The 26,314-nt window shown below is 50.1% G+C and overlaps 3 protein-coding genes across 3 annotated transcripts; 2 read left to right on the forward strand and 1 right to left on the reverse strand.

The window, feature by feature from the left end:
• The first annotated feature begins 2,134 nt into the window (after nt 1-2,134).
• MED11 (mediator complex subunit 11) lies at nt 2,135-4,316 on the forward strand. Its single transcript, XM_082602839.1, has 3 exons — nt 2,135-2,831; nt 3,032-3,162; nt 3,810-4,316. Exons 1-3 carry the CDS (start codon nt 2,747-2,749, stop codon nt 3,945-3,947), a joined length of 354 nt encoding a protein of 117 aa, XP_082458965.1. The 5' UTR covers nt 2,135-2,746; the 3' UTR covers nt 3,948-4,316.
• A 541-nt stretch (nt 4,317-4,857) lies between these two features.
• On the reverse strand, nt 4,858-8,895 carry CXCL16 (C-X-C motif chemokine ligand 16). The gene is made up of 5 exons (XM_082602838.1): nt 8,132-8,895; nt 7,637-7,775; nt 7,249-7,331; nt 5,617-6,036; nt 4,858-5,166 (listed from the first exon to the last, which is right to left on the reverse strand). The coding sequence occupies exons 1-5, from the start codon at nt 8,196-8,198 to the stop codon at nt 5,120-5,122; spliced, it is 756 nt and encodes a 251-aa protein (XP_082458964.1). The 5' UTR covers nt 8,199-8,895; the 3' UTR covers nt 4,858-5,119.
• Nucleotides 8,896-9,347: 452 nt separating this feature from the next.
• ZMYND15 (zinc finger MYND-type containing 15) lies at nt 9,348-14,581 on the forward strand. Its single transcript, XM_082604414.1, has 13 exons — nt 9,348-10,004; nt 10,447-10,681; nt 10,768-10,923; nt 11,185-11,345; nt 11,883-12,035; nt 12,356-12,436; nt 12,585-12,701; nt 12,823-12,911; nt 12,999-13,097; nt 13,261-13,414; nt 13,497-13,555; nt 13,792-13,952; nt 14,321-14,581. The coding sequence occupies exons 1-13, from the start codon at nt 9,431-9,433 to the stop codon at nt 14,466-14,468; spliced, it is 2,187 nt and encodes a 728-aa protein (XP_082460540.1). The 5' UTR covers nt 9,348-9,430; the 3' UTR covers nt 14,469-14,581.
• The last annotated feature ends 11,733 nt before the right edge of the window (nt 14,582-26,314 follow it).

Consider the following 26,314-nt stretch of genomic DNA (forward strand, 5'->3'; position numbering starts at 1 on the left):
ATACTGTGTATACAGATCCCCTGGGATCTTCAAACACAGATACTGATGCAGTGAGTCTGTGGTGGGGCCTGAGATCCTGCATTTCTAAAAAGCATCTAGGTAATGCCAATGCTGTGGCCTGAAGACCATACTTTTGAGCATAAGAGCCTAAAGGATGGCAGAGTTGCACTGCTTGCTAGCCTCGGTCTGATTTGTGGAGCACACTGAACTACCCACACCAAACTGTTTTCTGAGAAAAAGTTAAGCTCTATTTGGTTGAGCTACTGCATTTTTAGCCTTCACCCTACTACAGCTGGAGTACAGAACTCCACATTGGAAATTACTTTCCCCCAAAATGTTGAAGGCGCTGCTCCACTGGTGTGGAGTGTTAGTATTCAGAGGATCAAGGCCGTTCTGATTGCTGATCCTTAGCATGTGGTCTATTTTCTCTCTGGAAGCTTCTGCAAGACTCTTTTTTGTGAGACTAGTGTTCTGATATTTCACAATGTGCCTTGATGCTGGGCACTTAATGGGTCCTTTTCATCTAGAAACACAAGTCCTTTCTTCCCTTTGTTTTCCCTGTTCTCGGAGAATTTAAGCCCCCTGGACTGATTCTCTAATGTTCTCACGTTGTCTTTCCTATATGCCATCTTCTTTCTTTTGCTTTACTTGCTGGGAGAGTACTTCAATTTCTCTTTCAACCCTTTTGCTCAATTTTTCATTCTTTCCCTCATGGTTTTATTTTTCAAGTGTGTTTTCTTGGATTCAATCCTTTATTATAGTATCTCTGACCTAAGCGTGTCAATATTTTTTTTCCTTAAGTTTTACTCTATGTCATCGAAGGTGGGTTTTTTTTGGTTTGTATGGGGTTTTTTTTCTGTTTATTTTGGTCTCTGCCTTCCATGTTAGAAAGTTTCTGCAAACATCTAGAAATCTTTTGTCTTATGTCTGCTCATTTTAAGGGTGACATGCTAAGAAGTTGACTAGAAGATCTGTGGACATAGTTGGAACTTATCAACTGTGGGTTTCACTATGGGGTGATCCGGCTAACTGCTTTGTTGGAGAACCCCTGATGTTCATACCCTTAGATCCTTCCTCTGAATAGTCAAATTCCCCAGATGAGAGTCTTCCAGTCTCTGACCTGGAAGGTAAAAGCCTGGTTGCCAGAGTTCTAGAAACCACCACTCAGTAAATAAACTTTCACTCAATCTCTGTTTTAAATACAGTCATGCCCAGGTGCCCTCCATGCCAAAGACTCTCTGGTTTCCACCTCCAACCAAGAAACCTCCAGCAATCTGATGAGTCGGGGGTGAGTAGCTGCCAAGATATATGAGGATATAAAGGAGGAGATAGGGGGGTCTAACTACTTCAAATAATCCTCCTAATTTTAGTACTACCTGCAGCCCAGCTGTACTGTGATGCCACTGATTTAAGAGTAAATCAACTTGCTTCTAAGCCAATCAACTATATTTCAATAAAAAATTAAATTTTTAAAAAGTTGCTTCTAAGCTTTCTTCACTGCTGGCTTAATGACTTCACTGCTAAATCAGTTACCACACACCCTTCTGTCTTGCAGTTTCTATTTAAAGTTTTGCTATTAACTCCTCTCTCTCCTTGACTCCTTTCTAAAATCCCCTTATTGCTATCTTCCTAGGATTTAGTAAAGGAGTAAAGTTAAACGCTAGATGCCTCAAGTTTAACTGAGTCTCCACTCGTTTGCTAACCCTGTGCAAACTGGCTTCATTCTCAATCTTCCATAAACTGTCAAGATTGATCTTTCCTAAAAGGTACAGCTGGTCAGAATACACTTCTTGAAAATCCTTCAAAGGCTCCCAAATGCTTTCAAAATAAAGTCCAAATTCCTTAGCTTGCAAGCCATTTCCTGATCTGGCTCCCCACTCCAGTCTCCCCAGTCACACCTATCCACCACCACACTGCGTTCACTCCAGTCAAACTGAACCCCTTGCTGGACTTCCAATGTGTCAGCCCCCTCACACCACCATGCGCTTGCCTGTGCCTTCCCCCTTTCCACTCCAAGCTCTCATCCACCTGGTTAAGCGTTCAGATTCAGTTCAGGCAGGATTTCCTCCCAGAATCCTTTCTCTGTGTTCCCAGAGACACACCCTGGGCGTAGCCCTAACGAAACATTTATCCATCACGTGAGAGTCCACCTCACTCACCTTTGTATCCCCAGAGCCAACCACATTAACAGGCGATCAGAGAGGGAAAAGGCTGATAGGAGCCAGCTTCTCAGAATATACTGACAGTCCGTGTTTCAGGGCTCCCGTTCAGGGGGAATCGCTAGGGCGAATAAGGTCACACTCACCAAGTCCGGCTTTCCCCAGGCTCCGATAGGTGGCGGAGTGGGATAGGCAAACACAGGGTCCATGGCTGTCCAGTCTGTAATACCCCAGAGCTCCCACCATCATCACCTAGCACCCAGCAGACGCTCACTAAATTCTTGTAGAAGAAATTAAACACAGACCACAAGACAGTGTCGTAAAGGTGGACAGGTTTGAAGGGCGTGAATATTTCGATATTGCCTCTTACCACAGGTGGTCACGCGGCGGCGGCGCAGACCTGGGCATGCGCAGGAGACCCTGGGAGTTGTAGTTCACCAGGTGAACCGAGAAAGGCGAGACGGTGCTGAGCATCCCGGGAACTGTAGTGTTAGCTCAGGGGCGCGCTCTGCGCGGGCGCAAACCGACAGCCATTTCCGGGCACTTTTCCGCAGTGTTTCGCAAAAGGAGAGAATCCCGGAGTAACGATGGCTACCTACAGCTTGGCGAACGAGCGACTACGCGCCCTGGAAGACATCGAACGGGAAATTGGAGCCATTCTTCAGAATGCAGGTTCGGGATACGACGACCAGAGGAGGAGCGGCAGCGAGAGCGTGAGCTAGACCGACCGTGCGCACATGCGCCGACCGATGACTGGGAGTGGGGTTGGGAGAGATCCTAAGTGGGTGCATGGGTGGGTGGGTGGGGCTGGCTCTGGGGCGCGGCTACACTGGCAGTCTCCGGATAGCCCCGCCCACCCTCCACCCCGGCAGGTACAGTGATCTTGGAACTTTCCAAGGAAAAAACCAACGAGCGGCTCCTAGACCGACAGGCAGCTGCCTTCACCGCGTCGGTGCAGCACGTGGAGGCGGAGCTGTCGGCTCAGATCCGCTATCTCACTCAGGTCTGTGTGTGTGTGTGTGTGTGTGTGTGTGTGTGTGTTTTGGACCGTGCAACACGCCCACCCCAGCTCTCTGCCTTAGCCTTAGCCTTCAGGAGTCCCGGGCAGAGCTTTGGTCTCGGGAGCCAAGCAAGACCAGCCCTACCCAGCAGGCCTGTTGACCCTGGCAGGACCCCTCCCTTACAGGGTAGGTTTCCTATGCCACTGAGTTGCATCACATGAGCCACTGGATGGGGAAGTCCTGGGAGAGGGTGTGTAAACAATACGAAAGTCACAGGATATGCTCTTAGAAACTTGACCTGACCTCAAGGGTATGGAGCCCCAGATGGCTACCTCCTGAGAAAAGGAACAGGATTGAAAGGGTTCTGAGGTCATTATAACAGCAACTACCATTTACTAAACTTTTACAGTGTGCCAGACACTCTGCATTATCTAATCCTATAACAGCTCTAGGAAGTAGTTAGTTACTGCCATCCCCATTTTACAGATGAGGTTAACAGAAATTCAGTGATATGCCCTAGGTAATCCAGCTACCCATGTGGCATAGCAAATTCAGACTCAGGGAAGAAATGAGGCAAGAGACCAGATGCCTGGTTGGGGAGATGGGAAAGGGGAGGGGTGCTCCTTTGATCAATCTAAATGTCCTGTAGGTGGCCACAGGGCAGCCCCATGAGGGCTCCAGCTACTCCTCGAGGAAGGACTGTCAGATGGCCCTGAAGCGAGTGGACTATGCTCGTCTCAAGCTCAGTGAGGTGGCTCGAACCTGTGAGCAGATGCTGGAAAACTAGGCCAAGCAGGTGAAAAGCTTGGAAGGAGAGCTCCATCTACACCCCAGGACAGAACCTGGAGAGCATGGGCTGCCCCGTACATGCGCTGCTGGTCAGAAGCCAGGAGGACAAAGGCACAAAAGGTGGGAATGGAGAACCTTAAAGACCAAGCCCATGCCTGGCTGTGCCCTGGCTCCTCTTGCCATGCACTTCACCAAGCACTGACAAGCTCTGAACAGGAGACAGACTCAAGACACCCAATCCACTTCCTCAGGTCCCTGCCCCAGGCTTCTGGTAGACTTGGACCAATGAAGACACATTTTTGTTCACTGGAAAACATAAAATGAGAACTAAGGGTTTTGATAATAAAAACAATAACACTAAAAACAAGGAGTTCAGACTCTCATTGGGGCATATATGGGTGATGTAAGGGGTTGAGGAAGTAAAACCAGGCTGTATGGCAGCTGCTGAGGAGGGAGGGTGGGAAAGCGGGAGAGTGCTGAAGTTGGGGAGGAACACTGCTGTGGTGTGAAGAGACAAGGACAAGATACAAGGGACTTGGGACAAGGAGGTTGGCAGGGACTGGGGGATGCGCTGAGGGGGAAGGTGTCAGGTGGCCATCAGCAGAGAAGCTGAAGCCAGGAATCATGGTAAGGGGGCAAGGGCATGAGACCAATGTCTGCAGAAAGAAGAGTCAATAATTATAAAAATAAGTTTTAGGGCTTCCCTGGTGGCGCAGTGGTTGAGAGTCCGCCTGCCAATGCAGGGGACACGGGTTCGTGCCCTGGTCCGGGAAGATCCCACATGCCATGGAGTGGCTGGGCCCGTGAGCCATGGCCGCTGAGCCTGCGCGTCCAGAGCCTGTGCTCCGCAATGGGAGAGGCCACAACAGTGAGAGGCCCGTGTACCACAAAATAAATAAATAAATAAATAATAAAAATAAAAATAAGTTTTAGTAGTTAAAAAAATCTACATATAGAATTTGTACAAGATATCTAGTATAAGAGGTGATTTTACATTACAGCATAGAAAAAAAAACGGAGGGAAGGTCTAAGAGGGCAGTGGCTGGTTCGTTGTGTATTAAACATTGACAAATATGTAGAGATGCCAACCATGTGCCAGGGATTGCTCTAGTATATTAACTGCATTTGATACTGAATAAATCATAATCTGCCGTCACAAGCTTCCATTCTTTAAGCATTGGCGTCTGCTGCCACACGCACATAATGAAGGTGCAAATCTGTAAAAGATAAAGAAATTGAGAGATGAGCTCTGAGATCAAGGGAAGTTGGGTGGGGGAGTGGGGGTCAAGGGGTGATAGCTTGAACTGGAAAATCAGATTCCAAAACATTGACTATAGATCAGGTACACAGTAGGTGCTCAATAAAGATGTGTGAATTGAATGAATAGCTCCCACCTTCCTCCATCGCTTCATCTCCCACTTGTCTGCTCTAGCTGCCATCTTGATGTTGCTCAAGCACTGCCTGGCTTTGAAGGCCATGCACTGGTCCCTGGGCCTATGGTGGCTTCCCTCCCTCCCCATTCTGTAGTCTGGCTGACTCTTCCCTCATCGCCTGTTGTCCGTGGTGCAGGCAGCCTCCACATTTGCCGGCCTGAGAGCTACTGTGGGCAGGATCCCTGCCAAGGAGGCTCTGGATCCCTGGAGGAGGGGTTCAGAGGCCCAGTTTACCTGCAGGACACTGCAGTGACCGCTCCATCCTCTTCTTGCACAGCATGTAGAGCAGGGCTCCAGTGAGGAGGAAAACGATGCCCAAGAGGGACAGCACCGGCACCATGGCTGATGTCCCAGCTGCAGGACCCACATTTTCTCCCAGCTGCTTCTGGTTCCCCCTGGCCCCAGGCCTTGCCCCCAGATGGTGGCTCAAAGTGTAACTGGTAGTCTCATTGGTGTGGATGAGCTTTTGGTCCAACAAAGGTGTTCCTTCTGGAGGGGTGGGCTGCTGGGTAGGCTGCAGGGTGGATGGCAGGTACTTCTGTGCAGGGGTGCCCGTGGCTGAAGGTGTCTTTTCTGTGGGCTCAGGAACCTGGGTGCTGCGGGGAGGTACGTGTCCCTGGCGGGCCACACTCCTGGCGTGAGCACGTCCACATTCTGAAGAAGCAAGAAGTGAGGAATCAGGGCTATGAGGGGATAAGGTAAAGAACTAGATAGAGGGAAGGGTCGTGGGTCAAGGAGAACATCAAGGGAACAGCTAAATGCCAGGAAAGAAAGGCAGGGGCAGAGGGAAAATATGGGGAGATGGAAGTGAGCAAACCACAACATGGAACCACCGGGGCGAGCATGCATTCTGAACTGGGAAGTCAGGAGACCTGAGTTGGAACCCGGGCTCTGCTACAAAGTAGCTGTGACCTTGCCCCTTGTCTCTTAACCTCTCTGGGATTCATTTCTTTCAGCTGTAAAGCAGGGATAATTTTAGTACTAAAGGCCAGAGTAGCCAGGAAGAGTAAATGAATAAGGTAGGTCTACGTAGCCAAAGGGCAGTATGGGTACCACCAATGCTACAGAAGACAACTTTAGCTGGGACCTGGAAGAACATTTTGTGTCTTAAGGGCTGTGTATTTATTTTAGGAGAAAAATACAACTGGCATATCAAATTTGTGACTCCACAGATGTTCCTGCTTAGGACTAGTTGCCATTAAGTTTTTCAGAAGTGGCTGTGTACACTTAAGATTTATTCGTTTCATTGTTTGTAAATTTTACCTCAAAAGAAAAAAAAAGGAACAATAAAATATAAAACTCTCCTTAATAATATACATGATGAAATGTCTGGGGATAAAGTATAGTCAACCTTGCAACTTACTTGGAAGTGCACCAAAAAATATTAGGCAGGTTGATGAGGAATAGAGGGATGGATAGACAGATGGGTGTGCAATAAAGCAAATATACTTAAAATGCTGTAGACTCGATACTGTAAAATATAAAATATATTTGCTTTATTATGTACACACATAAAATATAAAAATCAAATATTATAGAATCTAGGTGGTGGGTATATGGATGTTCACTGTACAAATCTTTCAACTTTTATACATGTCTTTAAATTTCCATAATAAATTACTGGAAAATAAAAATAGTGCCTTGATTTCAAGGAAAACATTAAGTAAATGCACAGGTGATAGGATGAATTGGCAAAAATCCTGAAAATGACGGTGAGTGATTTCTGGTAAACAGGGACTTAAGTGAAAGTACACAGAATAGGAATGTGAGGTGTCAAAGGGGAAAGGGCTGAGGCAAAGAAAAGTGTAAGGTGGAGGCGGCCGAGCCCTGGGGACAGAGCCTGGGGAAGAGGGAGAACGCGCTCACCTTCACGATCAAAGCAGCGCATCAGTTCCTGGACCCACCGGTCACTGCTGCCTCCACACACACTTCCCAACGGTAGCTGGAACCTGTAAGGCAGGACGTGGTCTCAGCTGTCTCCAATCTCCGCCCCCCTTCCCTCCCCCACTTTACCAGCTCTTTCCTCGTTCCAAAGAAGTGAGGTCACTGCCAAGATTCAGCAGTTTCTGCTGGGACTGGGAAATTCCAGGCGGGACAGGGAAACTAAGGTGTGGAGAATTAGGGCACACATAACCTAATGTTTTAGGGGACTATAGAAGGGACTAGGGGTCCTCCCAGAAGGAGTTCAAGTTTGACCAGAGAGGGTCCTGGAGGCACCCGGAGGCTCTGCGCTCCCAGGGGTGGGTGAGATTACCTGACGTAGGAAGAGCAACGTTGATAGACTTTCAGGTATTTTCGGAGATGTCCCATGTATTGATCGTTAGGAGGGGAGTGGGAAGAAATTCTTCTATCACAGGGACAACTTCCAGCGATGCTACCTTCATTGCCATCTCCTGAGCGGGACCGAGGTGGTCAGCACAGGTTCCCAGGTCCAGGGGCTCACGCAGCGGTAAACTTAGCCTCCAACCCACAGCCCCACTGCAGCCTCTCCCCTAGACCCGGGGATCTGAGCCCCTCCCACCCCCAGGGCTCAACTCACACATCACACTCCCCAAACACGTCCATAATCACACCTGGGCCCTGGTGTTCCCCAGCCCGTCCCCAACCCCAGGCAGCTGGCCCTCCCCCTGCCCCGGCTGCCTTGGGGACCCTGGCTCCCCACTTATTCAACTCAACCCCGCGGCCCTCGTGCCCCCCATCCCCGTCCCCGGATTCGGGGATATGGGCACCAGCCGGGCCCCTGACGAACCTGGAGGAGTGTGGCACGCTAGAAAGAGTAGGACCAAGCGGAACCGGAGTTCCCAACCCAGCATCATCTCGGGCCCGCCTCGCCCTGTCTGACTCCCGAAGACGTGCTCCGGAGCCTGACGTCCAGCCCGTGTCTCAATGGCTTTCGCTTCCTTCTCCCGCTACGCCTGAGATTCTGCGGGAGACGGCGGCCGTCGGCACCAAGGCCCGGCCGAGGCGAGGCGCGAGGTGGCGGCGCCTCCCTCTGGGAGCCCTCACCGTCTCGAACCGATAAGTGCGGTCAGTACCGTTGTAGCCGCGTGATCGCCGGCCTGGGGCGGCGGGGAAACTCCGGGAGGCGGAGCGCCTCCGCCCGCGCCCCCGCACCCAGCACAGAGCCCCGTCGAGGGGGCAGCCAGAAGTGTCTGAAGAAGGCGAAAGAAAGCGGAAGAAAGTCCAGGCTGCAGGGCCAGGCGCGGCGGACGGGCACTGACCACTAGGCTGATCCGGTTCGGCCCGGGGATGTCAGCCCCGCCCGCCCGCCCTCCGCAGGTCAGTCGGCTGGACCTCCTCCTTTGAGAGGCTTTCACTTTTCGGGCTCGGGTCCGGCGCCCGGAATCCAGTCACGGATCCAGTCACATGGCTGGAGTGACCGCGGCAGACGAGTCCGCGCGCCCAGCAGCACAGACACTGACTGCCCTGAGCGCCTCCGCGCCGCGCAAGACACGGGGGGCGTGGCAACCCGAGGAGCCGGCGGGGGGCTCGGGCAGCCTGACGTCACGCCCCACCCCCGAGGTATTTACCTTCGAAAAGTGGTGGCCGGTACCGGAGAAGCGGACCGGACGGGAGGGGCTAGGTGTACCGGGGCTCACCGCCAAACCTAGCCAAGCCGAAGAGATGCCCTAGCTCCTGTCCCCCTCCTCCCACACCCACAAACGGATCCAAAACTCCTCCCTCCTCACCAAACCCTTGCCCATAGGATTAGCCCTCTCCCACTTCTATCCTCAACTCAAACCCTACCTTTGAGGGTTTGAGCCTCCAATTTTGGGCCCCAAATACCATCTCCCTCCCGACTATTCATCCTTAGCCCTATCACCCACTTTCAAGTCTGGACCCCATTCTCACCCTGAATTCCCATCCTCCGCCCTGAAAACTCCTTTCTCACTCCTAACACTCATCCATAGATTCCACCCTAAGTGACCCTCAAACCCACAATCTCTCCCATTTTATGACCCAGCCCCAAACTCTCCCGAGTACCTCTCTCTCACCACATATCCCTCCCTCTGCTCAGTCTGGGCCCAGGCCTTGTGCCCCTGAAGACATGGAGTTTGTGTCTGGATACCGGGATGAGTTCCTTGATTTCATTGCCCTCCTCTTTAGCTGGTTCCACAAGTTCGTGGCGGAGCGCGGGGCCGAGGGGACCACCCTTGAGCGTTGCTGGCGGCAGCTGGAGGCTCAGATCAGAAGCCTACCCCAGGACTGCGCCCTTTGGGTGCTCCATGTCTTGCCCAACCGTAGTGTGGGCATCAGCCTGGGGCAAGGGGCAGAGCCAGGCCCTGCACCAGGCCTGAAGGCCGCCTGGCTCCTGGGAGACGAGCCCCCACTCCACCTGCGGGACCTAAGCCCCTATGTCAGCTTTGTCAGCCTGGAGGAAGCGGGGGAGGAGGAGGAAGAGGAAGAAGAAAATGGAGAGGAGGAGGGTGCAGGCACCGAGAAAGTAGAAACAGAGGAGGATGGGGAGCCAGCCCCTACCAGCAGGGAGTCCCCACAGGAAGCAAACCCCCCAGGGGAGGCAGAGGAGGCCCAGCAGGAGGCAGGAGGTGGCGAGGTTGGCTGCCAAGAGGACAGGGCGGAGGACGAACCAGGGCCTGAGAGGAGGAAGGGACAGAGAAATGGTAAGAACCCAGGGCTGGCCCTGCCCTGCCCCTGCCCAGGCGTACTCCCCTTCAAAGCCCTCCTCTGCCCCTCAGAATCCAGCTAGGAGTCACAAATGGGTGGCCCTCAGGCCAATCTGGCCTAAAAAGGTGTCTTCATTGATCCACAATGTTCTTTGTTTTTTAAATTTGAGCCAACATTTAAACATTAAAAGAAAAAACTTCCAGAAGTCTGGAGTTACCCCTTCCCAAGAAAAATGTAAAGTCCCCACAGCAGGCCCACATTTCCACCTGGCAGCAAATGCTGGTTCTGTGTAGCCACAGTCCCCTTCCGATGAGGCATGCCCTCTCTCCCTAGTCCCCTTCGCTCAGTCTCCTAGTCCCCGTGGGCATTTGATTTGGTGTCCCTGACCCTGACACTCTGCCCCCCACCCCCGCCCCTGACTTTTCCCTTTTTCCCCAGAGGCGGCCCCCCTGCACCCTTCCTGCATCCTACTGGTGACAGATGCACATGGCACCATCCTGGGCATTGACCTGCTGATGGATGGAGGGCAGGGGAGGGCAGGCAGGGGCTCAGGGACACAGAACCTGGCTCCTCGGGCCTATGCTCTCCTCTGCCACAGCATGGCCTGCCCCATGGGCTCTGGTGACCCCCGAAAGCCCCGAAAGCTTACTGTGGGAGACGCCCAGCTGCATCGGTACAGAAACCTGGTAGAGGGTGGGGAAGCCTGGGGCCCTGGGCTCCTGAGCCCCCCAGCCTGATGCCGTCTCCACCCCCACTCAGGGAGCTGGAGAATCTGGTCCCAAGGCTGAGAGTGAAGCTAACCAAGACCCCGATGCGGACATGGGGTCCCCGGCCCGGCTTCACCTTTGCCTCCCTTCGGGCTCGAACCTGCCATGTTTGTCACAGGCATAGCTTTGAAGTGAAGCTAACCCCCTGGTGAGCAGCCTGCAGAGATGGAGCAAGCAGAAGGAAGACCCCAACAGTCAGGCAAACAGAGAGGAAGCAGGCTGGTGGGGGGCCCTGCAGACAGACAGAGTGAGGGACAGGGAAACAAGAAGATGACACACACACACAAAAAGCTGTCATAGGCAGAGAGAGTACAAACAGACTGAGCGTACGGGCAGCCGCAGGACAGATGGACAGCAGACAGGGGACCTACAGACACTAACACTGAGTGCCCACCCCCCGTGACCCCAGCCCCCAGTGTGGTGCTGTCCTGTACTGCGGAGAGGCTTGTCTCCAGGCTGACTGGAAGCGATGCCCAGATGATGTGAGCCACCGATTCTGGTGCCCAAGGCTTGCAGCCTTCATGGAGCGGGCCGGAGAACTGGCAACTCTGCCTTTTACCTACACCGCAGGTACCCTAAGGAGGTCAGGATGGGTGGGGGAAAGTGGGACCCGGTCTTTGGAACTGGGGCCCCAGGTGCCTGGGAACAGGGTCCTGGGCTTGAAGGCTAAGTGTCGGGGGCTGGAATCTAGATCCCTGTAATAACAGCTGGGTGCTGGGTATTTGGGGCTGGGGGCTAGACCCCTGGGGCTGGACACAGGATCTCTGGAGCTGAGAACTGAGTGCCCTGGTCCCTGAGAGAACTTATGGGAGTAGGGATTCAAATACTTGCTTCTCAGCTTCACCACTAACTGGTGACCTGAAACAAATCGCTTTACTTCTTAGAGCTATTTCCTCAACTGTGAAATGCACAGACTAACAAATGTTAAAACCCATGGAATTGTTATATGGGTTCTGTGGGCTACGCTGTAGACACTCAGAAATGTTAACAGTTCTCTGCCTGACTAGAACCAGACTCAGACTCGGGGTCCTGGGGAGAGACTGAGGAGAGCCAAAGTCTGGAATCCTGGCCACCAGGCCCTCAACCCGTCCCCTCATCCTTCTCCAGAGGTGACCAGTGAAACCTTTAACAAGGAGGCCTTCCTGGCCTCACGAGGCCTCACTCGTGGCTACTGGACCCAGTTCAGCATGCTGATTCCAGGCCCTGGCACCCCCGGGCACCCAAGGGGCAGCACGCCATCCCTCAGCGCTCTTCTCAGTGGTGCGTGGGGCCTCTCTCCAGGCATAAGTCCCTCAGACTAGAGGGAAGGACGGGAGGGCAAAAAGTTGTCCGGGTCCTAGATAACCCCTCCACATACACACCAAACCTCACCGCCACCACCAGGGCATTTTATGCCTCTCCTCAACCCTCAGAAAAGTCACCCCTGCCCAGCCCATCCAGAAGCCCCATTCCTAGGCAGCTCCCCATTCCTCCTGCTGCAGCTCCAGGCCCTCTCTCAGGGAACACAGCTCCTTTGGAAGAAGGAAGAGGCCAGGTGGGGACCTCCCTGACACCAGGCTCCTCTTCTTTCATCCTCTCAGGAGATCCCTACCAGCTTCTTCAGGGGGATGGGCCTGCTCTGATGCCTCCTGTGCCCCCAGATCCACCCAGGGGCCTCTTTGGTGAGCTGGAGGGGCCCTGAGGGAGCTAGGGGTAGGGACGGGGACTGGAGGGCCAGCAGTCTCGGTGGCTGAGAAAAGGGGCTATTGGACAGGAGAGGTGGGGGTCCACAGGCCTGGGGCACGGTCCCCAGTAACCCACTCTCCCCAGGCTCGTGGCAGGATTACTACACATGGCGGGGCCTCAGCTTGGACTCCCCCATGGCTGTGCTTCTCACCTACCCGCTGACTGTGTACTACGTCATCACCCATCTGGTGCCCCAGTCCTGTAAGGAGGGCAGAGGCAGGGGGAGGAGTGTGTGGAGCCAGGGGGGGGCCAGGGGGGTGGTAGGGGACAGGAGGGAGGGGAGGAAGAGACCATATTCTTAAATGGCTAGCTTATCACCCAGTCCCTGAGCTCAACATCCAGAACAAAAAGTCACTGAAAATCCACGTGGTGGAGGCTGGGAAGGAGTTTGACCTCATCATGGTGTTTTGGGTAAGTCCCTCCAGGCCTGAGGGTGGAGCATTTGGGTGTGGAGGTGGATGCAGGGTGGGACCCAGATCTGTCCTCTTTGCCCTTCAGGAGCTCTTGGTCTTGCTCCCCGACGTGGCCCTGGAGCTGCAGTTTGTGGGTGACAGCCTGCCCCCTGAGAATGACCAGCAGAATTTTACCCTGCAGAGGGTGAGGGCTGAAGGGGGCCCTGCTCTTTAGCCCTAACCCTCCTGCTGTCCTCCCAGCTGGGCTCTGCCCTTCCGATCCCTGCCTCCTCTCCCCTGTCTTACTTGATGCATCTCCCAGTACCGTAACTTCCACCGGCTTCTCCACCCCACTCCAAACTCCCCAGGATGACCTCGAAGTATCTGTCTGTCCTGGTTCCGGGGTATCAGCACGGCTAAGCTCTGGGACTAAGGAGATGGGGCGCCGCAGGGACCTGCAGATCAAGGTGTCTGCACGGCCCTACCACCTGCTCCAGGGGCCCAAGCCTGACTTGGTTATCGGTAAGCGCCTGGGGTAGGAGCATGGGGGAGGTGAGAGGAGGCCCTGGGAGCCAGCTTCTCCCTGCTCTCCTTCCCTCCGCAGGATTTAACTCTGGCTTTGGTCTAAAGGACACTTGGCTGAGCTCGCTGCCCCGCTTACAGGTGGGGGATGGGACAAAAGGGACCTTCTCTCACCTCCTGCCCGGTCCCTCCTCCTCTTCGGAAAGTCTCTTCTTCCCCATCATCTGCTCTACAGACCTGGGGTGCGCCAGCGGGTCCTCCTGCCCCCCTCTGTGCCTGCCTCGTGCCTCTCCCCATCCCGGTCCGTCTGGGTCCTCGGGAGGTACGTGGGGTCGGGAGCCTTTCTGAGAGTGTCTGAGGCCCCGCCCCCACCCCAGTCCCTCCGAGTGCCGGCCTTCTTCACCGAGAGCAGCGAGTACGGCTGTGTGATGGACGACCAGATCATGGCGGTGGCCACGGGAGGGGGCGCCAGCCCTCCACAGCTCAACCCTTTCCGCTCCCCCTTTCGCCTCAGAGCGGCGGACAACTGTATGCCCTGGTAAGGCCTTCTTACTCTCTGGCCACGCAACCTGAAAGGCCCACCTCTACCCTCGTCTCTGCGGTCCTGGGACCCTCCTGGCCCAGCCCTACACCCTGCTTTCGCCGCCCGCACTCCCACCACCCCCGCTGGAGGGTCTCGACAACGCCCACACACCCCTCTTTAGATCCAGCTCACAAAAATCTCTCCAACTCCTCGTTTCCCAGCCCCGGCCCCAACCCCTCCGCAAAAAAAACGCCAGGTTACGCTCGGGCTGGCAGAGCCCTAAGTTTAGCCCCACCCCCTGAAACTCGGAGCCCACAAACTCCGCCCCTTGGGAAAATCCCGGCCTCTTGGCCCCGCCCCTGACGGCGCCACGCCCCCCTCAGGTACTGCAACGCCTTCATCTTCCACCTGGTCTACAAGCCTCCGCAAGGGAGCTGGGCCCGCCCCGCGCCACGGCCCGCTCCTCCCGCCCCCGCCCGTAGGCGCCAAGGAGAAAAGAAATCTGGACTGGGGGCCCGCCGGCGGAGGTGAGGGCGGAGAGGTAGAAGTCCACCCCCTCCCCTAACACGCCTCAGAAAGGAACACGAAACAGGCGAGAACGAGGGGGAGGGCGTAACACGAAAAGGTAAATAAAATTACTTGTTTGAAAGCACTGAGTCAAACGCTCCTAACTGGGTCCTTAAATGGAAAGAGGATTAAAGGATTTACGGATGACATTTTCTTCCATCTTTCTTCAGTTCCTCGACAGCTGTCCCCTCTCTTACTTGGGATTCTGACCCTCCTGGGTAATCCCAAACTTCTTCTAATGTGTGTGTTGACAAGGCATTTTCCGGCCCCAGTAAGAGGCAGGGACCGGATCCCAGTCAAGCAAGACCAAGAAACAGAAAGTGGCTTCTCTCTGGGGGGGGGGGGGGGGGGCGGGGGCAGGGGAGGCATGCAACCTCCTAGGGGCACTCACAACCTTGGTTTAGAGTCAGTGAAAGACCCCAGCCACCCAGCTGTCCAAGTTAGAAACTTCATGGCCATCCCTGACTCCACATTCTCTCATCCTTCACGTCCCATAAAGAACCAGCTCCAGCTGAGTCAGGCTGCTGGTCACTCAACATCCAGCAGTTTATGTCCAGTCCCACTGCAAATGCCACCATATCTTGTGTTCCTTCCAAAACAGACATTCGAAACATTACTCCCTGCTTAAATCCCTTCAATGACTTTCCTCTACTTTTAAAATCCCCGTGAGTGTGGGCCGGGCTTAATGACTCTTATCACAAAGTATAGAAAGGGAAAAATAGTGGAGAAACCTGGCAGACACCACCTGCACCGAGTGACTAGGTTTACAGGAAATAAGAAGTCATGTTGACGTCATGCTCCCTGACATGATGCAATAAGGCCACATCCCCTCTGTAGTATTCTTCCCCCAAATCCATAACTTTAGACTAATCATGAGAACACATCAGACAAAACCAAACTGTGGGACAGTCTACAAAACCCCTGACTGCTATTCTTCAAAAGTATCAAATTCACGAAAAGCAAAGAAAGACCAAAAAACAGTGACAGATTGGAAGAGGCTAAGGAGACATGACAACTAAATACGATGCAGTATCCTGGTTTGAACCCTGGAACAGGAAAAAAAAATTAATGGAAAAACTGGAGAAATTCAAATAAAGTTTTCAGTTTAGCTAATGGTATTGTATCAATGCTAATTTCTTAGTTTTGATAAACACGCTGTGGTTATAGAAGAAGTAATAAGGAAGATGTGTGAGGAGTATTTGGGAACACTCTACTGTCTGTGCACCCCACCTATAAATCTAAAATTCCTTCCAAAAAAAAGTTTAAAATTTCAGACTCTTTAGTATGGCTTTTAAGGTGCTTCTCTTTCTGTCATCCTCTTTTATCATAACCATCTTATTATCAAAGTTTCCAAATATACACAAAAGCCCAGAAGCTTCAGCATAATGAATCGCTCTGTGCCCATCACCCAGCTTCAACAATTATCAACATTTTTCAAATTTTGTTATTACTCCCTGTGATAATGTGATAATATAAGAAATATATATTTGGTCTGCGTGCCCCATTTCTGGCACAAGAGCTTCTATAATCTGAGTGACAGAGGTGAGAGGAGCATCTTTTGTTATTCATAACAAGCCCCTTTCAACCATACCTGCCTGAGTTTAATAAGGTAGCTCTAGGTGGGCCCTTATTTAACTTCAGGATGGAAGTTAGATACTAGAGGAACCAACCACATGATTAGAGGGCTGAAACGTTCAGCCCCACCCCTTGCTCTCCAAGGGAGAGGAGCGGGGGCTGGAGATTAAGTTAATCACCAAGCAACCTGCGTAAAAATCCCTAAACGATGGGGTTCAGAGAGCTTCTGGGTTAATGAACACACTGAGGTACTGAGGCTGGCACACCTGGAGAGAACATGGAAGCTCCAGGCTACCCCCTCTTCCCTCACCACACCTTGCCCTATACCTCTTTTCCATTTTGCAGTTCCTTTACAACAAACCAGTAATAATCAGTAAACTGTTTTCCCAAGTTCTGTGAGCCATTTTAGCAAATTATTGAACCTGAGAAGGAGATCACAGGAAGCCTCAGTTTATAGTCAGTTGGTCAGAGGGCCGAGGGCTTGCAATTAGCATCTGAAGTGGGGGCAGTCTTTTAGGACTGAGCCCTTAACCTGTGGCAGTCTGTGCTCACTCTGGGTATTTCGAGTCAGAAGTGATTGAATTGGGACTTCCCTGGTGGCGCAGTGGTAAAGAATCTGCCTGCCAACGCAGGGGACACAGGTTCAATCCCTGGTCTGGGAAGATCCCACATGCCATCGAGCAACTAAGCCTGTGCACCACAACTACTGAGCCTGTGCTCTAGAGCCCATGTGCTGCAACAACTGAGCCCGTGTGCTGCAACTATTGAAGCCCACATGCCTAGAGCCCGTGGTATGCAAAAAGAGAAGCCACTGCAATGAGAAGCCCATGCACTGCAACGAAGAGTAGCCCCTGCTCGCCACAACTAGAGAAAGCCTGTGTGCAGCAACGAAGACCCAACGCAGCCAAAATAAATAAATACATACATACATACCCTGTTTAAAAAAAAAAAAAAAGAATTCATTGAATTGTAGGACACCCAGTTGGTGTCAGGGTAGTTGGACAATTGGTTGGTGTGAGAGAACAAACAAAAACAAAACACCTATTTGGTATCAAAAGTGCTATTAGGGCCTCCCTGGTGGCGCAGTGGTTGAGAGTCCGCCTGCCGATGCAGGGGATACGGGTTCGTGCCCCGGTCTGGGAGGATCCCATATGCCGCGGAGCGGCTGGGCCCGTGAGCCATGGCCGCTGGGCCTGCGCGTCCGGAGCCTGTGCTCCGCAACGGGGGAGGCCACAACAGTGAGAGGCCCGCATACCGCAAAAAAAAAAAAAAAAAAAAAAAAAAAAAAGTGCTATTAGTAAAAACAGCTAATAGTTGGTGTCAGAAGTGAGATTTGCTAGACTGGCCCTAGCTCACAGAAATATGTGGTTTGAGAGGAGAAAGGATAAAAAGATGGGAGATACAGAACCTTTGATTCCTGGGTGGCCATGTGGTCACCCATGGCATGGAGCAGCAGCTGTGCTGCACTCAGTTACTAAAGGTAAAAGTAACAAATGGAATTTAAAGTTGCATTCAACTCCCAGGAAGTTGTTTCACTAGATGCATAAGGAAATGCAAACCAATAAGAAAAAAAGTGACATATACAATCCCTTGGTGATTATTTGTAATAGCTAAAATGAAATTTAAAAAGAGTTCTGGTTTGGACTTTGGTGCTAGACTAAGCTCGGGTTTGAGTCAGTCTGAGTTTTGGCCACTAGCCTCAAAGCTATCCAGTAAATAATTAGGCTGGGACAACAGAAGGTACCTCTAAGGCCTCTGCTCACCAAGAAGGTAGTCAGCATGGGGGGAAGGCAAAAACCAAGGATCTACTGAAACCAGGAATATAGTTGTGAAGGAGTTGCTTCATTTTGTAGATTGGTATCATCAGCTTCCTGAAGGACCTTTACTAAAATGGATTGTGAGAGTGACTAATTTAGGGGCAGTATCTTTGTTTATAAGTGTTCAGGATAGAACAGCATGTTTGGGTTGATACAGGACCACAGTTCACTATTAAACAATCATAAATGGCTGTATGCCAACCAGACACACAGGAGGTTATTCCTGAGGAATAACCCTAAAGCTATCCAGGACCCACCAAAAGTCACCTCATTAGCATAAACTCAGGTATAGTCAAAGGGGCCTGTTATGTATAACAAAAGACACTCCTCTCACCTCTTATCACTCAGGAAATTCCAAGGGTTTTACACGCTTTTGAGCCAAGAACCTGGGATGAAGACCAAAATATGTATTTCTTACATCACAATATCACGCACCCCCAGCTGTTTCCCAGAGTGTTTTAAGGCACACCCCAGACATCAGTTAGCTCACTTATATGCATCTATAACTAATAAAGACTTTAAAAAAATGTAACCACCATGCCATTATCATACCCAATACAATTAACAATTATTCTTTAATATCTTATCATAATACCCAGTTCATATTCAAATTTCTTGAATTATCTCAGAAATGGCTTTTACAGTTGGTTTGTTACAATCAAGAAATGAATAGGATCTACACATGGCTTTCGGTTGTTATCTCTCTTAAGTTTTTTTGTTTTTTTCTATAACAGACCTCCTTCCCTTTTTTATTTTCAGTCCACTGATTCAATGAGAAACTAAATCACTTGTGCTGTAGAATGTTCCTCATTCTGGATCTGGCTGACTATTTCCTCTGGGTGTTTTTTTAATCTGTTCATCTATATTCTTTAGTTCTATAATCTGGCAATTAGATCTAGATGACAAGGCCCTTTTAATGTGGCCGCTGCCAACCTCCACAGGCTGATCTCATCCTGCTTCCTGCCCCCTCCCTACCCTCGAGCCAGGGGCTCTAAATGAAGACACCACACTCTCTCAGTGTGGAAGTTCCCTGTTTTCTTGCACAATTAATGCCTTCTCAGCCTAAAGCTCACTTCCTTAGGAAGGGAGGCCTTCCTTGACCCCAGATGAGGGTAGACACCCCCTGATAATACCTTGTAAATCCCCTACAGCCATAAAAGGGCAGCCTAGGTCCCTGGTGGATTGAGGGGAAAGAGAACTTTTCCCCACTCCCTTGGCCAGAAAAATAACCTCTCCCTAAGTTCCTGCCATCTCCTACATGAAAGCATATTGTTATCTCAGAGCAGCGGGATTACTAAGGATTTGTTTACTCATTTTGTTTTGCTGTCCTGCTCATTTTTCTTCCGTGAACACACAGTACTTTTGTAATAAAAACGTTTAATTTACAAATTTGCCCACCTTAATAATTCACGTACTAAATACTGATTGAATGCACACACGGCTTTATGTTAGAGATGCAGTGGGGAAAAAAAAAACCAAGAGAATGGTCCCTGTTTCCATGAAATTTACAAGGATCCCTTACCCTCATCACTCTCTATCACATTACTCTTTTCTTTTCTTTGAGCACGTATTACAGTTATTTTATTATGTCATTCATTTATTTATGTTTATTACCCCTCCTCCTCTAATACACACTAAAAACTGAATTCCATGAAAGGGGAGACCTTGTCTGTCTGATTATAACTATGCCCCAGCACAGTGCCTGGGATGTGATAGCCACTCGGCATTTACTAAAGGAATTTTATTTTTTTCCGGCTGCGCAGCTTGAGGGATCTTAGTTCCCTGACCAGAGACTGAGCCCCGGCCCACGGCAACGAAAGCACTGAGTCCTAACCACTGGACAGCCAGGGAATTCCCTAAAGGACTTTTAGAAACCTATTCCTGCTATACTGGAGGGAAAATGGACTATGAGAGGGTAAGACTTGAGACAGATCAGCTAGGAGTTTTTGGTAGCAATACAGGCGAGAGCTGATGGTGCCTTGATGCTGGAGAGAAACAGGTTAAATCCTAGGGCTAATGAGGAGGTAGAAATAACAGATGGTGAGCAATTATACTGGAACAAAGGGAGGGCAGAGAAGGAGCTGAACGTTCCCAGCCAGGACCACCAGATCGAAGGACGTGCTGCGTGCTCACAGTGGGGACACAGGAAGAGGAGGGATGGAGTTAGAGCGGTAGGAAGGGGTGGGAGAGAAAGGTAATGAATTCAGGGTGGACTTGTTAAGTTCGAAATGCACATGGGACCTGCGGTGGAGATTCTGGTAGGCAATTGACATGTGAGATGGAACTCACACCACTAGGAGAGTGGATGAGGAGCCTAGAAAGAAGAAGGGGCCTTCAAAACAGAATCCTGGTGGAGGTAAGGATGGTCAGAGGAAGAGGAGGCAACTAGGAGAGGGAGAAGTGCTGAGAGCAGTGGAAAACCAGGAGGCTTCAGAAACAAAGAAAGGGTGCTCAGCTGTGCCAGACACTGCTTAGGCCAGGTCAGATCAAGGTGAAGAAATGTCCCCTGTACTTCACAACAAAGACAAGAGAGTATTCAACAGAGTGGTGGTGGCAGCCTTGAGAGGGTGGAGAGTGAGAGTGAGGCGAATTAGAGGCAACAATTGGGCAACTTAGAGAATGCAGAAAACCCTAAAAAGAAAATTCAAATGGCCCTCAATCCCAACACCTAGAGATAACCACCATCGTCATTTTGGTGTGTTTACAGTCTCTTTTATCAAAATGTACATATTTTGGGCTTCCCTGGTGGAGCAGTGGTTAAGAGTCCGCCTGCTGATGCAGGGGACATGGGTTCGTGCCCCGGTTCGGGAAGATCCCACATGCCACGGAGAGGCTGGGTCCGTGAGCCATGGCCGCTGAGCCTGCACATCCGTAGCCTGTGTTCCGCAACGGGAGAGGCCATAACAGTGAGATGATCGTGTGCCGCAAAAAAAAAAAAAAAAAAAAAAAAGTACATATTTTACAAACTTTAATCATATTGTACATCATGCTAACTAGCTTGCTCTTTTAATAAAACAATATGTTATGAACAGCTTTTGGGGACTTCCCTGGTGGCGCAGTGGTTAAGTATCCGCCTGCCAATGCGGGGGGCACGGGTTCGAGCCCTGGTCCGGGAAGATCCCACATGCCGCGGAGCAACTAAGCCCGTGCACCACAACTACTGAGCCTGTGCTCTAGAACCCACGAGCCACAACTACTGAGCCCTCATGCTACAACTACTGAAGCCCACATGCCTAGAGCCCATGCTCTACAACAAGAGAAGCCACCGCCATGAGAAGCCTGTGCACCGCAACAAAGAGTAGCCCCCGCTCGCTGCAACTAGAGAAAGCCTGCGAGCAGCAACGAAGACACAACGCAGCCAAAAATAAAAAGTAAATAAATAGATAAATGTATAATATGTTATGAACAGCTGTTTATGTCATTAGACAGTCTCTTTGTCTCATCTGTCTATACAGATGGCTGTATATTAGTTTACTTTATGAATGTGACATGGCCTAGTGGGACATTTAGGCAGTTCCTAATTTTTCTCTATTTTAAAGGAAGGAGGAAGTAGAAAGTGTCCCAGTTGGGAACCAAAGCAGGACCCAAGACTGTCTGGGCCTCCCCGGTGGGCGGGGAATTGATATGCCTGAGACACTTCGCATGGAGTTTCCGGCCAAGGAAGGAGGAGGGCAGTTTGCAGGGACCGAGGTAGAAGCATAGGATGAAGAAGACAACATGGGCCTGTGTGGGGTGCTAGTCTCAACCCAGCCTTGTGGACACAGATCTGTGGCCTAGAAGACAGGGACCACAGACAGTAGCCAAAGAGCTGCTGTATAGCCGAGGGGCATGAAGAGCACAGCATAGCACCTAGAGCCCAGGAAGCAAAGTCATACGCTTTCACTGTCAACACGCCAGAAGTCCACACTTGCCAACATACCCGTTGTCACCTTGACTTATCCCCACGTGACTCTGTTCATCCCCTCTTGGGTTCAATATCCTACCTCCTCCCTTTCTTGCCCCAGATCCTCTCATTGGACCCTCTGGGATTTAAGATCAACAAGATGCCCCAAATCGTCCACCTCTTCTCTTGGTTTTCCCTTTGCCTTCTTGCTCTCAGAAACTTGGTGCTCCTCCAAAGCCACTACCCGCTTGCAACCCTTTGAAGAAACATTTTTTCTCCCACATTCCACAAATTCTGAGATGAGGCAGTTGTCTTTCTTACCGTATTTTTTTTTTTTTTTTTTTTTTTGTGGTACGCGGGCCTCTCACTATTGTGGCCTCTCCCGTTGCGGAGCACAGGCTACGGATGCACAGGCTCAGCGGCCATGGCTCACGGGCCCAGCCTCTCCGCGGCATGTGGGATCTTCCCAGACCGGGGCACGAACCCGTGTCCCCTGCACCGGCAGGCGGACTCTCAACCACTCCGCCACCAGGGAAGCCCTTACCGTATGTTTTTGTTTCCAAAAAATTTCTCCTCCCTCCAAAACCCCAGCCTCTTTGAAGCACATGCCAGGAGACTAGACCAGCCATTACCCTTCCTGTGGCAAACATCTTGTAACATCTACCAGCTTCATCAAGGGCTTAAGCATTTGGCTTATGTTTACTTCTCCATCATTAATCATGTCTTCATTTGTGTAACTAAGACATCCACTGAGATAATCCATCCAACAGCCCAACCTCTCAGCTCCTTGTCCTCTTCTCTTCCACCCCTCCTCAGCCACACGCTCCAATGGCCAAACCCTAGAGCCCTGTCATTACCAGTAACTGCACCTCTTCCAACCTTCTGATTCCCAGCACCCCACTACTATCCATCCTTCTAGTCCCCTCTCTGATATCCTCAGTTCAACAATCCTTCAACCTTTCAGGTTCTTTAGTCCACATTTTCACTGTCCATCACCCTCTTCACATCTTCACATCCCACTTCACCCAGTTTAGGTCCATGACTATAATGATTCCTTCGCACACACTCTTAATGCTCTTGTCCCACCATTTTCCTTGCAAAACTGCAAGAAGGATCAAACCAAACTCCACCAACAATGAGAATTTCCCTGAGCAACTGAGCACGGCTGGGGATAAACAAGTGTGCTGACAAATCTCACTTGGAATGTGTAACAACAAATCACAAGTGGGCTCTTAGGACACCCAACCATCCTATGATTTCTCTGCTCAATACTCTCTTCTGCTCTCTGAAATTCCCCTTCTTGCCTCAAATGGCAACACTGCGTGGCCCCATCCTCAGAACTTCCTCATCTTTCCACCAGTGCTTCTTATGATATCTATTCCCTGCAATTTCCGTTCTTGTGTTTGTTTTTTCGGTCATTCATGTTAAATGCATTCCTCAAATGTCTGGTCATCCTTCCTTCTCCGTTCACATCCCAACCACTCCGATGAAGAGTACCCTTGTTGAGATAATGCCAAGCCCAATGGTCAGTATTCACTCTCTTAGCAGCATTTAACAGAGTTGTTAAATGCACTCACTCTCTGAAGCACTGTGTTGGCCTCTGGGACAGCACACTCCCCTGGTTTCCCTCTCCCTTTGCTAGGGTATCCTTGTGCTGGTTCCTCCTCCTCCTGCCTCTCTGTCTGTCCGCTACTCTCCTTTCTCCCTTACCCTCCACACCTGTCTTCCCCGTGCTTCCTCGTGTTTATTTTGTTTTTAATATTTATTTATTTATTTATTTATTTGGCTGCACCCAGTCTTAGTTGCAGCATGTGGGATCTTTAGTTGCGGCATGCAAACTCTTAGTTGCGGCCTGTGGGATCTAGTTCCCTGACCAGGGATTGAACCTGGGCCCCCTGCATTGGGAACGTGGAGTCTTAGCCACTGTACCCCAGAGAAGTCCCCTTTTTTTTTTTTAAGTATTTATTTTTGGCCACGCCGTGCAGCACGCGGGATTTTAGTTCCCCGACCAGGGATCGAACCCATGCCCCCTGCAGTGGAAGTGCAGAGTCTTAAACACTGGACCGCCAGGGAAGTGCCTGCTGTGCCCATTCTTTGCAGGCCAAGCCCCTTTCCCCAGGGCCTTTGCACTTACTGTTGCCTTCGCTGGAACACTCTTCCTCCCAAATCCCACTCCCTTCCTGAAGGTCACTGCCTCAGAGAGACCTTCCCTGACCTCGCTAACTAAAATAGCCTGTCAGTCTACCTCCTTATCTTGTTTCCTTTTTCTTCACAACACGTATTTCTCCCTAAAGTTGTATATGTATTGTTGACTTGTTTATTGTCTGCCTCTCCCCAACTGATCCCCAGCACACTGAACAATATCTGGTACACAGTAAGTACTCAATAACCTTTGTCATATGAAAGAAAGAAAAGGAGAGGGAAGAAAGAGAGAAAGAACAGGTAAGCAAAAAGCCTGAGAAAACAGGTTTCGGTTAAAGCCAGCTGAAACCACCGGCTCCTCCCCTCTGCATATTCCATCAATCATGTTGATGGTGGCACAGCAATGACAAGCACAGGAGTCTGCCAGGCATGAGTACAAGTCCCAGTTTGACTGGTGTCAGCTGTGTGGTTTTAAGCAAGTTACTTAATCTCTCTGAGCCACATACCCCCCTTCGGCAAATTTTTATGAGTGCCTATTTACAACAGAGGCATTATGCCATATCTGTTGTGAGGATTATATAAGATAATTTATGAAATGTCTCTGATACCAATCATAAGTACTCAGTAATCTGGTGTCATTTACACCCATTCTTCAAGTTTTGCCATGATACATTCTCATCTGTTTATAATCATCTGTGTTTGCAATTCAGATATTCTCAGTGATCAAAGAATTATTTAGGACTCTTTTGGTGGGGCTTTTGTTTTGCTTTGTTTTGTTTTTGGCCATGCCACACAGCATGTGGGATCTTAGTTCCCCGACCAAGGATTGAACCCATGCCCCCTGCAGTGCAAGCGTGGAGTCTTTTTTTTCTTTGGCTGCGTTGGGTCTTCACTGCTGCGTTCGGGCTTCTCATTGCGGTGGCTTCTCTTGCTGCGGACCACGGGCTCTAGGCCCGCGGGCTTCAGTAGCTGCTGCACGCAGGCTCTGTAGTTGTCGCTCACGGGCTCTAGAGCACAGGTTCAGTAGTTGGGGCGCACGGGCTTAGTTGCTCCGAGGCATGTGGGATCTTCCCAGACCAGGAATTGAACCCGTGTCCCCTGCATTGGCAGGCGGATTCTTAACCACTGCGTCACCAGGGAAGCCCGGAAGCGTGGAGTCAACCACTGGACCACCAGGGAAGTTCCAGGACTGTTTGGGGGTTTCTTCTTTTTTTTTTTTTTTTTGCAGTTCGCGGGCCTCTCACTGTTGTGGCCTCTCCCGTTGCAGAGCACAGGCTCCAGACGCTCAGGCTCAGCGGCCAGGGCTCACGGGCCCAGCCGCTCCGTGGCATGTGGGATCTTCCCAGACCAGGGCACGAACCCGTGTCGCCTGCATGGGCGGGCGGACTCTCAACCACTGCGCCACCAGGGAAGTCCTGTTTGGGGTTTTTTTAACGATTGGATTTTTTTACTTAAACATTTGTAAATTTCTGGTTTATTGCATTGTGGTTGGAGAAGGTGGCCAATACAATTTCAAGTTTGGGATTATCTGGTATTTCCTTCAGAACTTCATATTTTATCAATATTTATAAATGTTTCATTGACCTTGAAAAATGTTTGTTCTCCATTTATGAGATACAAGGTTCAAGAAATATCATTTGAAGGCAAGCTCCAGGATGGAGACTTTATCTATTGCTGTATTCCTGGTATCCAGCAAAGGACATGGTGCACATCAGACACATTCAATAAATATTTGCTGAATGAGTGGCTAATTAATCAATCACCTTATTATCATTTAGATTCTCAATACCTTTGTAGCTTTGTGTATTTTTTCTTACTTCATCTGCCAAAGACTGCTGAGTTATGTCACAGTTTCTCACCACTATTATATTTTCTAGTCTAGATATATAGGTATATAGATGTATATATAGTTTCCCAAGGTATTTCTAAGTATTTGGACTTTATATATTTCAATACAATATGATTTCGTGCCTAAAGGTTTATGGCTGTTACATAATCATTGTAAATATACCCTATATCAATATAAAATTAACCCTTAACAAAACATTATCTATATCATATGGTTTAATTTTATTATGCATTTATTATTTGGCATAAGCAAAACATAATAATAAAATTCAAAATGTGCAATAGTACCTTTTCATAAAAGTGAAAAGTAATTTCCCTTTCCCTCTGGTCTCCCATTGCCCTGTTTCCCTCCCCTGAGGCAACTACTGTTAACAGAATTTTGCTGATTAGCCTAATTTGGAAACATTATTTTTTTTCATAGAGGAGTTTAAAATAGTTACATGAATTGTTTTGATCCATATATTTGGCATAATTAGTGATCTTATTTCATGTTTTCTCTTTCTTATGACTCCTTGATGCTTTATATTCTGTTATATGGATTACAT

Source organism: Mesoplodon mirus (genome assembly GCF_964341445.2).
Source record: "Mesoplodon mirus genome assembly, chromosome: 18".
NCBI lineage: Eukaryota > Metazoa > Chordata > Mammalia > Artiodactyla > Ziphiidae > Mesoplodon > Mesoplodon mirus.

Excerpts from the sequence above, each read along its gene's own strand:
- CXCL16 (XM_082602838.1), bottom strand. The coding sequence starts at position 8,198 with ATGATGCTGGGTTGGGAACTCCGGTTCCGCTTGGTCCTACTCTTTCTA. Across the intron at positions 6,037-7,248 it reads GCGCTGCTTTGATCGTGAAG|AATGTGGACGTGCTCACGCC; the intron begins GTGAGCGCGTTC and ends TTGCTTCTTCAG. Across the intron at positions 5,167-5,616 it reads GTCACTGCAGTGTCCTGCAG|ATTTGCACCTTCATTATGTG; the intron begins GTAAACTGGGCC and ends TATCTTTTACAG.
- ZMYND15 (XM_082604414.1), top strand. The coding sequence starts at position 9,431 with ATGGAGTTTGTGTCTGGATACCGGGATGAGTTCCTTGATTTCATTGCC. Across the intron at positions 10,005-10,446 it reads GAGGAAGGGACAGAGAAATG|AGGCGGCCCCCCTGCACCCT; the intron begins GTAAGAACCCAG and ends CTTTTTCCCCAG. Across the intron at positions 13,415-13,496 it reads CAAGCCTGACTTGGTTATCG|GATTTAACTCTGGCTTTGGT; the intron begins GTAAGCGCCTGG and ends TTCCCTCCGCAG.
- MED11 (XM_082602839.1), top strand. The coding sequence starts at position 2,747 with ATGGCTACCTACAGCTTGGCGAACGAGCGACTACGCGCCCTGGAAGAC. Across the intron at positions 2,832-3,031 it reads AGCCATTCTTCAGAATGCAG|GTACAGTGATCTTGGAACTT; the intron begins GTTCGGGATACG and ends CCACCCCGGCAG. Across the intron at positions 3,163-3,809 it reads AGATCCGCTATCTCACTCAG|GTGGCCACAGGGCAGCCCCA; the intron begins GTCTGTGTGTGT and ends AATGTCCTGTAG.